Raw genomic sequence first — 14,702 nt, 5'->3', positions numbered from 1 at the left:
TTTTAAAAAAATAACAGATTAACGTTGGCAGCATTGATTTGTTAATATTGGCTATTCTGGTAGTTTATAAATTTAAAATTCAAAAGATGGTTACAACAATAGTTAAGATATTATATTTTAACTAAAATATTAATAGATCAATCAGTTTTAAACCCAAAGTCTGTTATTAATGTATGAACAATCGGTGTTAGTATTGAACCATTAAGCATAATATAATTTTTGAAGTTTATGTCATTTTTATATTGTTATTACGAAAAAATTCGTTACAAAGGATCCAAACTGTGACGAACTGGTGAATATTCTCCCAAATAGTTCATGTGAACTGTCAAAGAACAGAATTTGAGGAGGTTAGTTGAGAGGAAAGCAAATCTTATCGTACTGATGGTATTTAGTTAAAAAAATTCCACCATCATGTCACATAATACTTTAAAATCTATGGGACATGGATTTTGTGATGCAATTTTTTCAAGTTCGCCTATTAATTTCGATAAGGAGAATATAAACTCTTTAAATGAGAAGTAAGATTTTTTTTATATTAGTACATTAAAAAAAAAAAAAGAAAAAAAAATAGAAGCTATCATATATTAATTCTTTTTATTATTTTGTAGGGAAGGAACATGTTCTGATATACTTGATACACCTCAAAGAGGAGTCCAAAATATTACTGAAAATAAATGTTTAAAACTAGAAAAGCGTAAAATATTACTTGACAATGATACTGAAAATTTGAAATCAACAAATACACCTTATACTATAAATCTGTGTCATTCAAAGTCTATAAATACATTTCAAAGAAAACAAGTTTTATTTCCTGAATATGCAGCATCTGATTCAAAGTATAAAACCTCTACGAAAACAGTGTCTACTACTTCATTGAATGAAAAGACTTTAACCATGCATTCTTGTACTCCCAAACAATATAAAATTCATAGTACTACAAGCAATTCAAAAATAAATATCTTGCCTCCAAATAAAACACCTGTAAAACGTTATTTTAGTGACAACATTTTATCACAAGCTACTCCTGACTGTTTTAATGTTGTTCAAGTTGAAACACCATGTGGTAAATCAAACGATATTGGTATTGAAGATCAGACTGTATATGAAGGAGAAAATAGTAATTTGACTGTAGGTATACGTGTTAGACCTTTGAATACAAAGTAAGTTATTAAATTCTTATACCAAGAGCTTTCTTTAGGTATTACTATGATTTAATATTTTTTCTGTTCTTTATTATTTCAGAGAACTAAATGATTCAAAAGTTATATCAGTCGTAGAAGTAAATGGTCAAAATATTATTGTTACTTGCGAATCTGTTCAACATACTTTCACATATGACCATTGCTTTATATCACAAATAGATGCATCAGAACCTAGTTATGCTAATCAGGAAATTGTATTTAAAAATATGGTTTTACCATTAGTACAAAATGCTTTTGAAGGGTATAATGTTTGTTTATTTGCTTATGGACAAACAGGCTCTGGTAAAAGTTATAGCATGATGGGTCAAGAATCTGCACAAAATAATACAATATCACTCGATGAAGCAATTGGTATTATTCCAAGATTTTGTCAAGAAATATTTACGAGGGTGTCTGTTAATACGAATACTAAAACTACAGTAGAGATTAGTTATTTTGAAATTTATAATGAAAAAATACATGATCTTTTAACAAATGTTAACAGTGGAGTAAAAAGGGCTCCTCTTAAAGTAAGAGAACATCCTGTATTTGGACCATATATTGTTGATTTAAGTCAACATTGTGTGCAAAATTACAAAGATTTGCAGGTATATTTATAATATCAGTTGTAATTGCATCTGCTGTAAGATTATTTGTTAATTATTAAATTGTTATAAATATATTTCTCTTAGACTTGGCTCAAGGTAGGCAATTCACAACGAGCCACAGCAGCAACTGGAATGAATGAAAAGAGTTCAAGGTCCCATAGTATATTTAGTATCATATTAACACAAACCCAAAAAAATAATCAATTAAATAATGAATCTGTGGATGCTAGTCGCCGTAGTAAAATTAATTTAGTAGATTTAGCAGGTAGTGAAAGACTGAGTCAAACTTGTGCAAGTGGTGACAGATTAAAGGTATGTCATATTACATTTAATTACTTGATTATAGTCTGGTAATTTTATTCATATAATAATAAAATTTATTGTACTCCAAAGGAAGGAGTGTCTATTAATAAATCATTGCTTACATTGGGAAAAGTAATTGCATCCTTGGCTGAGAATACAAGTAATCGTAAACGAGGTTTTGTTCCATATCGTGAATCTGTTCTTACATGGCTGCTAAAGGTAAGTGTTATTAAGTCACTGACACAAGATTCGATATAAGTAAATAATTTTTTTTTTATTGAATCTTCAATGACAAAGTTCTTTGTTGTAACAATTATTAAAGCTGTTACTGTTAATGGCTTTTATGGCTTTAATGATTAGTGAATCATTACTTATGTATATGATTTCTTTTCTTATACAATATACAGAAAACTTAAGTTAGGTTTACTTTATTTTTGAAGATGTATTTTTTATATAACTTTATGTACATATTCAGTCTTATAAATTATTCAATTCTTCATTGAATATCTAGTTAATCTACTTTTTTTTTTTAATATTAAAGCATTTCTAGAATAGTATAAATATATTTTAATTTATAGTTTAATGCAGTTCATATTAACTGTAAATGCAATTATTGGTTATGCTAGATTTTGAAAAAAAAAAGAAAAAAGAAAGACAGATAATATTATCAGTTGCTTCATAACCTTGTGTTACTCATGTACAGAATAATATATTATACAAAATTGTTAGGATATACATATATTATGTACTTGATTGATGATTTTTTGCGATATTTGTACAATATATGTATCATTTAAAATAACACCTAAACTACTAATTTCATTAATACATAGAAAATGTTCTTTTTAGTATTATTAAAAAAAAATCAATAAATTATGCATTATATCAAATAGCTGAGGAGATATAAAATGACATAAATTATTCATTAAAATCTTTTGTTCTATGAAAAAAGTATTTAAAAATAAATAACATTTCAAATCATCACATCATAATACAATACATGTATCATAGAAGTTTGGTACAATAATTCTGCATTCCTTATATACGAGGTACGTCTGTTTCGGTATCAATTTATGGAAACCATATCAAAATGCTGAAACATGATTTTATATGTATTCTATTTCTATTTGTCGTCTTTTGTTATGTTATTCATTTTTATACATCCGTTATTTTCTAAAACTTTCTTTGACGTTTTCTTATCAGTTTTTGTGATTCCTTCTTTAGTGTCTATGCAGTCATGTTCTTCTTCTTCTTCGTGAATTTGTTGGCAAGAATTCCTTCGTGATTTTTCTCGTATATAAGCCGCGAGACTTCTTCTCTTGTTCTCCCGGCACAAGTAACAATTTTCTTTTGAAAGTGCTTTTTGTTCATGGTGTTGTGGCAATCGTTGAGAATGAACTTGTGTTGACTTACCTGAAAGATAATTTTCTTTTTCCATTGTATTCTATTTTTATCACTTTATTTTCTATTATTATTTCATTTTAAATTTTATTATTTCGGGAAAAATAAAATATCTGTTAAATACGCAACATCTTTTTTATTTGAAACTAACGTTTTTTTTGTCAACTTTTTGTCAATTTCCATAATCAGTGGCCTTTTCACCTCAAAATATTTTTTTATTGTTAATCCTGGTTATCGGTTATCTAAGGTTCAACGATTTTTTGAAAGGTAGCTCCGTGCGTTGTTGCACGTAGCCAATCTGCTGACCTAACTCGTGGTTCTTGAGTCATTCTCAACCCGAAAAATATGTTATAATTGCTTCTCGTGAATGAAGTAATGTGATGCGTTACACGTATCATGTGAAACTAACGTGTTCAAAGAAAACTATTATGGCGAAAATTATGTTAGTAAAGTGTAACAGTAAAGAAAAATAATTATTGAAGATAAAAAAACCAATAGGTAAAAATTTGATAACCGAGATCGTAATATTTTGTACGGGCAGTAAAAAAGATACCTTGATAAGATAAAAGTAATGCAGAATCATCATATATCTTCCTAGTCCTATTCAAATTCTATTATTGATTTTGATTGATTTTTCATTGCATTGATAGATTGCTAGAAAAATTAATAGATTGAATTTATATCAAAATAGATGTCCCTCCCGGTAAGTTCATTATAGCATTACGTAAATCAATTGCATAAAGATTTCATCTAAAAATGCGTGAATAATCGAGAGTTTTTCTACACACAACGCGAAGCATTCCTGCACATACAAATGCAGAATCTGTTATTGCAAATAGAATAAAAGGATCGTTAATTTCTGTTTATTCTCGTTAATGTGTCATGCTGATTTCAAAAGATATTTTTAGATCTATGTATCTTTTTACCTGCATGCATATATAAATATATATATATATATATATATATATATATATATTAGACTATTTTATTCAATAACAAGCCGTAGCAAAATATAAATAATCGCAAGTATAATAACTATAACGCTATTATTATATCTATTACAATGGAATTGATCTAGCATATTATATTACAACCTTCACCGTTTTGTTATCGTAACGATGTAAACATGTTTTTCGTGTTTACGATCTAACTTGTTTTGATGCTGCGTTCTTTTTTTGATCATACATACATATATAATTTTCAGAAATATGTAATTTATATGCATTTCCAAAATTTCATTAAGAAGACAATTGACTCAATGAAATAGAATACGAAGCTATTCCAATGATACCAATTCTTTTGTACTATTCTCACTATTTTACGTTGTGCGTAATATGGCGTTTTTCGAATTGCGATAATGATAGATTCAAAACCTAATATATGATAAATAATGCGGAGGACTGCCTTCAGGCAACCAATTCCTCACAACGATAAGGCAAAGGGAGGGGCAACTACGTTGCACAGAAATATCTAAGAGTTATCTTAGATATTTCTGTGAAATATCTTACACGTATGCACCGGCATCGATTAAAAATATATAAATCATTTTTCTCAATTGAATCTTGAAATTCCTTATTATCATATTAATTAGAACACTGAATAATATGACAATCATTCGATAGATGAATCGTAACGATTTTATGTAATCGATTATTTGTTATTATTGAGTTGTTTAATTGATTTATGTTTTGGTCATTTCTGTTGGAATCTTTATTTTACTCTAAGAAGGAAAATAAGCATTTGTTGAAACATATCACAGATCAGGATAGATGAATGCACGTACATTTTACGGATTAATAGTTCGAAATTGAGAGTCAATTTAAATACTTCTAAAATACTCGTAAACTTTCATTAGTAAAGACAGGTTGTATTTTTTGTCGCATATTTCGAAGTTTTTAAATACGGAAAGTAAGTGATAAAAACGACAACGTACATAAACATTAATCATTGGTGTAGTATGATATCATATGAATAAGGACATAAAGGGAAAACTTTATTCACGAGATGTCAGCAAATAATATTAATTTCTCGAGTTAGATTATTCAAATGCTGAGAACCGTGAAAAACAATAATAGCAAATACCAATGATAGTATTTGATATGATGATCGTGTGAAATTAGAATAAATGAAGTTATGTATAGTAAATAATGAAATGATATTTATCGTGATGTTAATTAATGAAAATTTAATTATAGTATCTGTCTAAAGAAATCCAGGAAGAACGATAACAAACTGATCATCATAGATCTTCAATATTATTTCTTCTTCCCTTTTTTTCTCTTCAGTAAGAAAGTTGTCATATGTGAATATATAAAAAGTGATTCATTTTCATATGATTGAGACGTACCACAATTAAAATAATCTTTATTCCACGGCTGCTCGTAGTCCCGATACTGAGGAGCTCTAAAGAAACCATAGGTCAAGATTTCGGGAACGTAGACTAAATCCATCGTTCCAACCCGAGGTATCTTCGAGAATAATTAAATTCAGAATTTATTCTCTTAGTAGAAATTCCCGTGTATATCTTCCTTCCTTCTTGATACTTTCGATCAACTCTTGACTTAATCTGCTCTTTTTTATATTCTTTCAGTTTATAATGAAACCCGCTGACGCAAAGTTGCACTGATTTTCTAAAACGCAGCTAAAACTCGTTTTACCAGTAAAATTTGCTAGGTATCGTTGTTTCCGGTTTTCTTTCTTTCACCAGTTGAGAATAACTTATAGATAAACTATCGAATTCGTGTTATTACATATTACTCGAGAGGAAGAAAGAGAGGAAAAAGCTGCGACCGCTAAAAAACAAGACAACGTTATGCTCGAATTGCTGTGGTGTTTTACTTTGAACTAAAGAAGTACTGACACTGAGCATGCAATGTTTATGAGTCGGTTATTCCCTCTCCATCGGATCTTGTTTCTCCTCTCCTCTCCTCTCCGTTGTTACCGCGTGCCCTTCAACTCAGCGCTTTGCCCCTCCTTTTCCTCCAATCACCTTTGCGAATTTCTTGTGGATTTTATGATTGTTCAACGCATTTCCCGCGCTTATTCATCTATGACATTGTCTCACAAATTTCTTAATCTAATCTTGTACAACTTCAACACGGTCTATTTCTTGTGGTGGCAAGGTATTGCGTGACCGTTAAATAAATTTCTCTCTAGTTTCAATTCTCTACGCCGTTTTTTTTTTATCGTTCATTACATATGTATATATACTTGACTTTTAGGATGTTATTTTATAAGAGATAAGAAACAACGTTGCTATTGTATTTTTTAAGGCTATTATTAGGAATCGTCATTAACACTTCAATAATACCTCACGCTTACTATGTACTTGTCGAGAATTGTATAACGATAATATTAGCTAATGTTTATTTTGTGCCTCACTATAAAATGCAGTACGTCGTAAATGCTTACTAATCTCCAGAATCTTGCTGAAAGCGTAAAGAACTGTTTTTCCGATAATTATTATCCTATGATATGAGCATATCTTTCATGTTATAAATGCATGTTCGTATAATAATACAATTTGTTCGTTTATTATCAAGCATTTAGCGATTAGAAAAGGGGGGGGGGATATTGAAGTGTATTTTACTGTGAAAACAAAATTATTTAAATAGTTATCACCTGTGAAAGCAAAATTATTTAAATAGTTATCACCTGTGAAAACAAAATTATTTAAATAGTTATCACCTATGAAAACATTAATGTTTTCAAAGTAGCAAATATGATCCAATAATAATTATTGGATAGAATGTGTTTTATAGCGAGATTTATTATATAATTAAGTGAAACGAATATATACATTGGTAATATGTAGATGTTATTTCTCTATCAAATAATCGTATATTGTGAGTTATTTTTCAAATAATAGCAATTATGAACAGAAATAAAGTCGCGTTTACTGATAACATTGAATAAGGTGCAATAAAAAGTTTTTTGCTGTATCAAACCTTGAGGAAAGGTACGCAGTTAGAAGATATTAATGTTTTTGTTATCTTAAGAATAAAATAAAATGAATAACGTAAAAAAAGGATTGTGACATATAGATATTTTATGTATAGATACATTTGTTTTATCATAATTATAAACTGATAATTATATTTTGATTGTATCTTGATTAGAAATTTTGTTCAAGTGTAGTTCAAGTGTAGTTCAAGTGCTTAAATTGATAATGATGGCGTATGAAAAATAGTACTCTAACAAATTCTTTAAATTATTCGGTTCTGTCCAACATCTGTCGATTAATTAACGATACATGTTGCTTCAATAAGTTTTATCGACAATGAATAAAACCTTGCAATAAAATCTACAAATTATATTGTACTCGAGGATAGCCAGAAATTTAATTAAATATAAAAAATGTTGAAGATAAAGGTGTATGAGGTCACTGTTGAATCATTATATGATGATTTAGCACACCCTTGTGTATACATGTCATTGAGGAATTTAATGTTCTATCTGATATCTTATCGTTTATTAATTATATCAGGATAACATTGAGAAACATAAACTTCAAGGTGTGATCGATAACAGTTTAAGTATTACTTAGGAAAGATTAAATCGCAATCTGTTTTAACCGAGCGTGTTGTCTTATCATGCAGAATACTGATAATGATTATTTATGCGCAAAAGAATTGAGATTAAGTTAGATGAAACGAGTGAAATACGACGTGCAAAACTAACAATGTCACTTCTTTAGCTCTACAATTTCACACTCGTTTAATTAATACAGTTCAATGACTTCATTTTGTTTTCTATGTACGTTCGAACTTGTCTTTTTCAGAGCTTCTACTTTCCCATATATTTATTAGAAACTGTTAGATTTCCTTTTTTTCAACATATTTTTTAAACTTTTATCCTTTTTTAAACATAGGAAAGCCTCGGAGGAAATTCAAGGACAGCAATGCTTGGAACAGTATCACCAGCTAATATACATGTAGAAGAGACGCTTGCAACACTCCGATATGCTTGTCAAGCTCGAGCCATTATTAATCGTGTCCGAATTAATGAAGATCCACATGAGAAATTAATTCGGTGATATATTCTTTATGAATGAACAACTAATAATTCATTATTACATTCAATAAAATATAACAGATTTCCTCCCAATATGAATATAATAAATCGAAAGTTCGTGTATAAAATAAGTCTTCCACTTTGGGACAGATAAACAAAAGAATATCATTAAATATTATCGATACAGTTTTTCCAGTTTGCAACAAGCCTAACCTAAAGCTTTTAATTTGAAATATAATTGTGATCTTTCTCTTAGGGAATTGAAAGCGGAAGTATTGCGATTGCGCGGTGTACGTGAAGGATACGAAAAGCAACTTGGTATTCTTCCACGTCGTCTTCTCGATTCCGTCCCACCGGTTAACCAAAATAACGATGAAATTAAGCAGAAACAACAAGAAATTGATAAATTAAGGCACCAGCTAAAGAAGACTGAAGAACAACTTGCGATTACTGAAATGTAAGTTAACATCAACGTAAGCTGTTATAGTTATTTTAGAACATTAATTACAACAATTCGGAACAATCAAATTGTTTCAATGAGTAATTATCTATAATCATTATTAATATAATGTATTTCCTATAATAAATGTTTCGTCACATTGCTCCGGGAACAGATCGGAGGATATTTACCAATTGAAGATTTGAATATTTAGCTACATGTAATTGCAGGACTTGGCAAATGAAATTGCGGGATACCGAGGAAAAGAAAAATTCTGAAATAAAGTACTTACGTCGCTGTGGTATCGCTATTGAACTCGATTTTCGTGAGAAGGATAAGCAACCTTGTCTTATAAATCTCGCGGCCGATCCTATGTTATCTGGTACGCTTTTGTATCTCATTCCTCCAGGACTTGTTCGTATCGGAAAAAATTCAGGTTGTCAGAACTTTTCCGAACATTTGGATATCATGTTGGATGGACCACTGGTTAGGCCTTTACACTGGTTAGTTATTGGATTGGTTGGTTCAATGACTTGAAAGGATGCGGTTGTTGGTCTTGTTTCTGTTTTTCACTTTTGTTCCTCTTTTTCCCTCCTGTGCTCGTTTTTCAGCTTGACGCTTATGAATTATGTTGGAGGGAACTATTTTACTTTGTTTTTGTTCCCTTCTCCTTTCTGCCTCTCAAGAGTGCATGTTCTTCACGGGCTTTCCTCACGATCTATTTAAAGTCATCCAAAATAATATTGTAATTAATCTGTTTGGTTAAAAAAATTTGCATGACAGTATTTCATTATTTAGTTGTCACTGTATAGTATAATGATCCCGAAACGATTCCAAATACATTTTCATCGTGTTTATGAGCATGAAATGCTAATCATTTACGTTTGATGGAAAGATATGTCAAATATAATTGAAATTATTTATATATGCACCAATTTTAATAAATTATTTTAGATAGATAATTTTAATGGTTATCGATTTTTTATACGTTCAACAGTACTATTGAAAACAGTAATGGGAAACTTATATTATCATCAGAAATGGAAGGAGATACGTTCGTGAATGGACAGGTATAACATATTTTACATTTATGATCTTATTTTATTTTTATCATTATTAATTTATTTATCATATCGTAGGTGGTAACTGGCAAAGTTATTTTAAAACATGGTGATCGATTAGTAATTGGCGGCAATCATTATTTTAAAGTCTCAAGTCCTTATGATGAACATAGCAATATACAAATTTCAGCGCAGGCTGTAGACTATGAATTTGCTCATCAAGAAATTCTAAAAGTGCAAGAAGAAAAGTACGAATTTTTAATAGCTCTTTTTATTCAACAAATGTGCGTGACTAAAAGGTATTTAACGTTATGTTACTTTTGATTCAATAGATTAAGGGCAGAGTTAGAAGAAAGTAAACAGAAAGCAATAAAAGAATTAGAAAATGCTAAACGAGAAGTTGAAATGCAATTGGGATCGCAAAAATTATCGTACGAACGTAAAATCGAAATTCTTGGTTCCACGGTTCAAGAACAAAAACTCGCATTGGAACAAATTCATCAAAAGAAGAAAGAATTAGAATTAGAAAAAGAATTACTTGAAAACGAAGTTGAGACAAATAATAGATTAAAACAAATACAAATAGATCAAAAAAAAGTTAGCGTCGCGCCATATAAATCTAATTTCTTACAAGAACTGGAAAGCATTTTAAGTGAAAGGGCAGCAGATGCCGAATTCGCTCTCAAAATGAAAGCTAGTGCAGAAGCAATAAGTGACGGTGGTATTAGCTTACATGAAATGCAAATATTGGTAAAAGAAGCTACTGAACGGTGTAGAGAAGTTGGTCTTAATTATGTAAATATTTATTGTATTTATTGTATAGATAGTAGTTAAAAAGATATATCTTTTCCATAAGTTTATTCGTTACATTTTTAGGAGTTTGATCAACAACAAATAATTGTTAATAAGAGTCTGAAACCAGTAATTCGTATACGTAATAGAGATAGCATGAGAGAGACATTTTGGCAGCCAATGCGTTTTTTAGATTGGGTTCATCGTTTGCGAGACTATGATATAGAAGATTCAATAAAGGAGCTATGTACATCAGAAGAAACTTGGGAACCCTATGAAAATACAGAAACTTTTGAAGATTCCCTAAATAATAGCCGGATTTCAATAAACATAACACCAGTAAAAAAACATTTAAACGAAAGTCTACAACAGCTCTCATTAGATACGTCCATACTTGGAAGTACACTAATTAATCAAACGTTTGATGTTTCCAAAGATCAAGAAACCATAAATACGTGTCTTGTTCAAATGGAACTCGCTACAAGAACTTTACGTAAATTATGCAGTAGAAATGGTGGAATTCAGTCAGTTGCAGAATCACTTGATAATATGCAAAGTATCATTTGTAGTTTACGTGAAATTTTAGAAATAGAAGATATAAATAAATATTCCAATGAAAGTGTAACTCCTATGCAGAGTTTCAATAATAGTGTAATTGAAGATTCTGATGCAAATTTGGCAGTTTCTAAAAATTACGATATAAAATCTGTTTCTCTGACAAAATCTACTTTACGCAATAGTATTAACGGTTTTGATAAGAAAAGTGTTAGATTTAATGATAAATTACAACAAGAATTAACTTAATGAAAATTAACATCATTACATAATATTTAACGTAATTAAATAAGATAACTATTTGTAGAGAGACCTAAAGCGTATATTAATAATATACTTTAAAGACATTAATTGGAACAAAAAATATATTTAGCTATATTTATATGTAACTGTACCATTTTATTTCTTATTACTCATAAGGCGTTATGTAATATTTATATACATACATCCATACAAAATATTACAATATGAATATTTAACTATTAATTAAATTTTTATACGATCTGTAAAATTATAATAATATTACTCAAACAAAATTTAAGCAAGCATTTTCTAGATAAAGTATATTTTCTTAATACTAAGTTAGTGAAATATACCATATAAATCTGTTTTTAAGTTGAATTCCTAGATACAGTTAATCAAAATAATCTTCGATATCAATATCAGGATTTAGTAAATCTTCTCCATAAATACTTAAATCCAATTGATTAAGTATTAAATTTTCGCACATTTCTTCTAAATCAGTGTCTCCAATTAATACCGCTCCTTGCATTTTACCATTTTCTAGGATAAGTTTTATGTATTCTGTTCCCTTGGTCATTCGTAACAATATCTCATAATTGTTATCCAACTTTTGTCCATTATACAAACCAAGTAAAACTACTTTGTAACCAAAAAACTTAGTTACGTGGGTGAAAAGTTCAAAACAGAAATCCTGCAAAAATTCTTCATTTTTTAATTTAGAAACCATTGATTTTGCCGCATACCGTCCCATTTGATGTGCTTGAGTCCACAGTCTCATTTGAAACCAATGTTTTGCTAATTCCCACCCTGCACTACACACATCTCCAGCGGCATATATATCTTGTTTTGAAGTTTCTAATTTCCAATCTACCAGCAGCCCCCCATCTTCACTTTTTTTTATATCCTCCAAACCTACTATATCAGAATTTGGTATTACACCGGTTGCTGATACAACAAAGTCACAGCCAATAATTTTTCCATTTGTTAATTCAACATATATGGACCACTCTTCCATGGGATCGACTTCCTTTTGTTCTGATTTATTAAGAATTTTAATGATCTCACATTCATATTCTATTTGTACTTTTGCAGATTTAAGGAAAGCACCTTTTACATCAAAATTATTATGCCAATCTGGACCTAAAGCTGGTCCACCTGTTACAACTGATGTATTAGAGACAGTGTACCTCATTCTTTTAGTTAATGAACTAGCATTAGTATTTGTACGTGGATCAGTTTTGTATACCTTGTCCATAAAAAATTCTGCAGCCCCAGGATCAACAAATGTTGCAGAAATATGTTTATCCTTAATTACCCATATCATTTCAACACCATCTACTTCATTCACAAGTTCAGTAGCAATACCTCCATTTCCAACTATTACAATTCTTCTTGAATTTTTTATTTTTTGAGAAAATTGGAGAACTGATTCTGTATCTCTTATCCCTAGTATAAAATTATTATGTTCTTCTATCAGTTTTGGTCTAGCACCATTACAAAGACATAACATTTTATAGTTTATAATTCTCCCATTTCTAGTTTGCACTTGTTTATTTAAGCTATCTATTTGTATTACAAAATCATTAATAATTTTTAATGAATCATGTGCTTCCATCAAAACTGCTGTGTCCTTTTCTTCTATATCAAACTGCATTAATGTTTTACTAAGTGGAACTATATTTGTAACTGCTTTTATTAACGGACTTGCTGTAATTAGGATGATTTTTTCCTCCGGAACAAGGAAGGCTATACTTTTAGCACAGGATACTCCTGCTATACCTCCACCCACTATTGCAAACGTACAGTTTATTTCTTCTTTATCCATTTTGCATGTTTTATTTTTTAAATGCAAATTCTTATAATTACAAGTTAAAGATTAATACATTAATTTTTCCATTCTGAATAATCATAATATCTGAAGGGAACACCATATGAAAGTAAACCATATTCTTTTGCTTTCATTATTGCTACACATAGATCTTTATAAGCCTTTTGACATATACCAGTATAACTGTAAATAAAACAAAATAAACAATATAATTATATAGATATTCTCTTGCTATACTTACTTTTAATTTAGAAGAAGTTAAACTTACTTGTAACTTAAAATTTCTCCACTATATTCAGAAATAAATTGTTTTAACAAATCAATATTGCGATAATCAAGAATTAGATATTCATCCCTACATATGGGACATGGGCTACCAGTAGAAATTACACCACCTCTCTAAAAAATTTGTAGAATTATTTCAAGAAATAAAATAATAGAAGTCTTTTAATTATTTCTTAAAAATACATACAATGCAAGTCTTTCGTGTTTTTTGGGGAGGAATTTGAGCTTTGAAATTTCTTCTATAATATTTCCAAACAGGATACTCTCCGTAGGTTTTCTTATAAGCTAAACAAAAAATTATAAATGTGATTAAAGTCATACTGAAACAAAATTAATGTTACGTAATTACGTACCAGTACTTTTTAGATATTTCATGCTAATTTCTACAGGAATAACTTTAGTTCTATCTTTTGAAATGGGAACTGCTTCATCATTAATATTTTTGTCATGTTTTATAAATGTAGGATGTATGAATTTCACGGGTATAACCTAAAAAATCGTTTAAAGCATTAAATGACCTTTGACAATGATTATCTCTTTGTGATCCTTACTTTCGGAGTTAAATTACTTCGTAAAAGAGATGCAGCAAATTGCAATTTATTCAATGCTAATGGCATAATTTTTATTTTAAGCTAATTTTCCAATTATATTATAAAGTATATTGCTGAACTATATGATATGGCGTATGATGCACGTTCGTATATAAGACCGGAATTCTTCAACTTGAAAACGCTCAAGCACAAAACATTATAACAGTTACTTAAATACTTACAAATCTATTAAATTTATATTACAATAAATTTATATTACATATTCTTATCCTTGTTCATCTTAGTTTTTTTACAATATTTAAAATAGTTTGATATCTTTGCTAGTAGTGACAAAATATTTCAAAAGATTAAATTATATAAATTTAATATAAACGTAAAAATAATTTTGTTATTTCGAAAGAGATATATGATATATATGCGTAGTACTTTTTATTTATTATTA

The 14,702-nt window shown here is 29.2% G+C and overlaps 4 protein-coding genes across 5 annotated transcripts; 1 reads left to right on the top strand and 3 right to left on the bottom strand.

Annotated features, from left to right (window-relative positions):
- Positions 1 to 171: 171 nt before the first annotated feature.
- Neb (kinesin family member nebbish) lies at positions 172 to 12,285 on the top strand. Of its 2 annotated transcripts, XM_072001354.1 has the most exons (12): positions 172 to 518; positions 609 to 1,160; positions 1,243 to 1,789; positions 1,874 to 2,101; positions 2,183 to 2,311; positions 8,364 to 8,524; positions 8,763 to 8,963; positions 9,176 to 9,448; positions 9,943 to 10,015; positions 10,085 to 10,254; positions 10,339 to 10,801; positions 10,883 to 12,285. In XM_072001354.1, exons 1-12 carry the CDS (start codon positions 412 to 414, stop codon positions 11,600 to 11,602), a joined length of 3,624 nt encoding a protein of 1,207 aa, XP_071857455.1. In that variant the 5' UTR covers positions 172 to 411; the 3' UTR covers positions 11,603 to 12,285. The 2 variants fall into 2 exon arrangements, with proteins under 2 accessions (XP_071857455.1, XP_071857456.1); XM_072001355.1 differs by lacking the exon at positions 9,176 to 9,448.
- On the bottom strand, positions 2,505 to 6,428 carry LOC139986224 (uncharacterized). Its single transcript, XM_074111671.1, has 2 exons — positions 5,841 to 6,428; positions 2,505 to 3,505 (listed from the first exon to the last, which is right to left on the bottom strand). The coding sequence occupies exons 1-2, from the start codon at positions 5,941 to 5,943 to the stop codon at positions 3,216 to 3,218; spliced, it is 393 nt and encodes a 130-aa protein (XP_073967772.1). The 5' UTR covers positions 5,944 to 6,428; the 3' UTR covers positions 2,505 to 3,215.
- Pyroxd1 (pyridine nucleotide-disulfide oxidoreductase domain 1) lies at positions 7,875 to 13,421 on the bottom strand. The gene is made up of 3 exons (XM_072001373.1): positions 11,950 to 13,421; positions 9,238 to 9,663; positions 7,875 to 8,956 (listed from the first exon to the last, which is right to left on the bottom strand). Exon 1 carries the CDS (start codon positions 13,419 to 13,421, stop codon positions 11,988 to 11,990), a length of 1,434 nt encoding a protein of 477 aa, XP_071857474.1. The 3' UTR covers positions 7,875 to 8,956; positions 9,238 to 9,663; positions 11,950 to 11,987.
- Positions 13,334 to 14,450, bottom strand: Mrps18b (mitochondrial ribosomal protein S18B). Its single transcript, XM_072001392.1, has 5 exons — positions 14,261 to 14,450; positions 14,063 to 14,198; positions 13,897 to 13,994; positions 13,693 to 13,823; positions 13,334 to 13,607 (listed from the first exon to the last, which is right to left on the bottom strand). The coding sequence occupies exons 1-5, from the start codon at positions 14,324 to 14,326 to the stop codon at positions 13,481 to 13,483; spliced, it is 558 nt and encodes a 185-aa protein (XP_071857493.1). The 5' UTR covers positions 14,327 to 14,450; the 3' UTR covers positions 13,334 to 13,480.
- Between the last annotated feature and the right edge of the window lie 252 nt (positions 14,451 to 14,702).

Source organism: Bombus fervidus, chromosome 4, assembly GCF_041682495.2.
Source record: "Bombus fervidus isolate BK054 chromosome 4, iyBomFerv1, whole genome shotgun sequence".
Classification (NCBI taxonomy): Eukaryota; Metazoa; Arthropoda; class Insecta; order Hymenoptera; family Apidae; genus Bombus; species Bombus fervidus.
This window is presented reverse-complemented; position numbering and strand designations above follow the sequence as displayed.

Excerpts from the sequence above, each read along its gene's own strand:
- LOC139986224 (XM_074111671.1), bottom strand. The coding sequence starts at position 5,943 with ATGGATTTAGTCTACGTTCCCGAAATCTTGACCTATGGTTTCTTTAGA. Across the intron at positions 3,506-5,840 it reads TAAAGATTATTTTAATTGTG|GTAAGTCAACACAAGTTCAT; the intron begins GTACGTCTCAAT and ends ATTATCTTTCAG.
- Mrps18b (XM_072001392.1), bottom strand. The coding sequence starts at position 14,326 with ATGCCATTAGCATTGAATAAATTGCAATTTGCTGCATCTCTTTTACGA. Across the intron at positions 13,824-13,896 it reads AAACACGAAAGACTTGCATT|AGAGGTGGTGTAATTTCTAC; the intron begins GTATGTATTTTT and ends CAAATTTTTTAG. Across the intron at positions 13,608-13,692 it reads GGAGAAATTTTAAGTTACAA|TTATACTGGTATATGTCAAA; the intron begins GTAAGTTTAACT and ends TTTTATTTACAG.
- Pyroxd1 (XM_072001373.1), bottom strand. The coding sequence starts at position 13,421 with ATGGATAAAGAAGAAATAAACTGTACGTTTGCAATAGTGGGTGGAGGT.
- Neb (XM_072001354.1), top strand. The coding sequence starts at position 412 with ATGTCACATAATACTTTAAAATCTATGGGACATGGATTTTGTGATGCA. Across the intron at positions 519-608 it reads ATAAACTCTTTAAATGAGAA|GGAAGGAACATGTTCTGATA; the intron begins GTAAGATTTTTT and ends ATTATTTTGTAG. Across the intron at positions 10,802-10,882 it reads GAGAAGTTGGTCTTAATTAT|GAGTTTGATCAACAACAAAT; the intron begins GTAAATATTTAT and ends TTACATTTTTAG.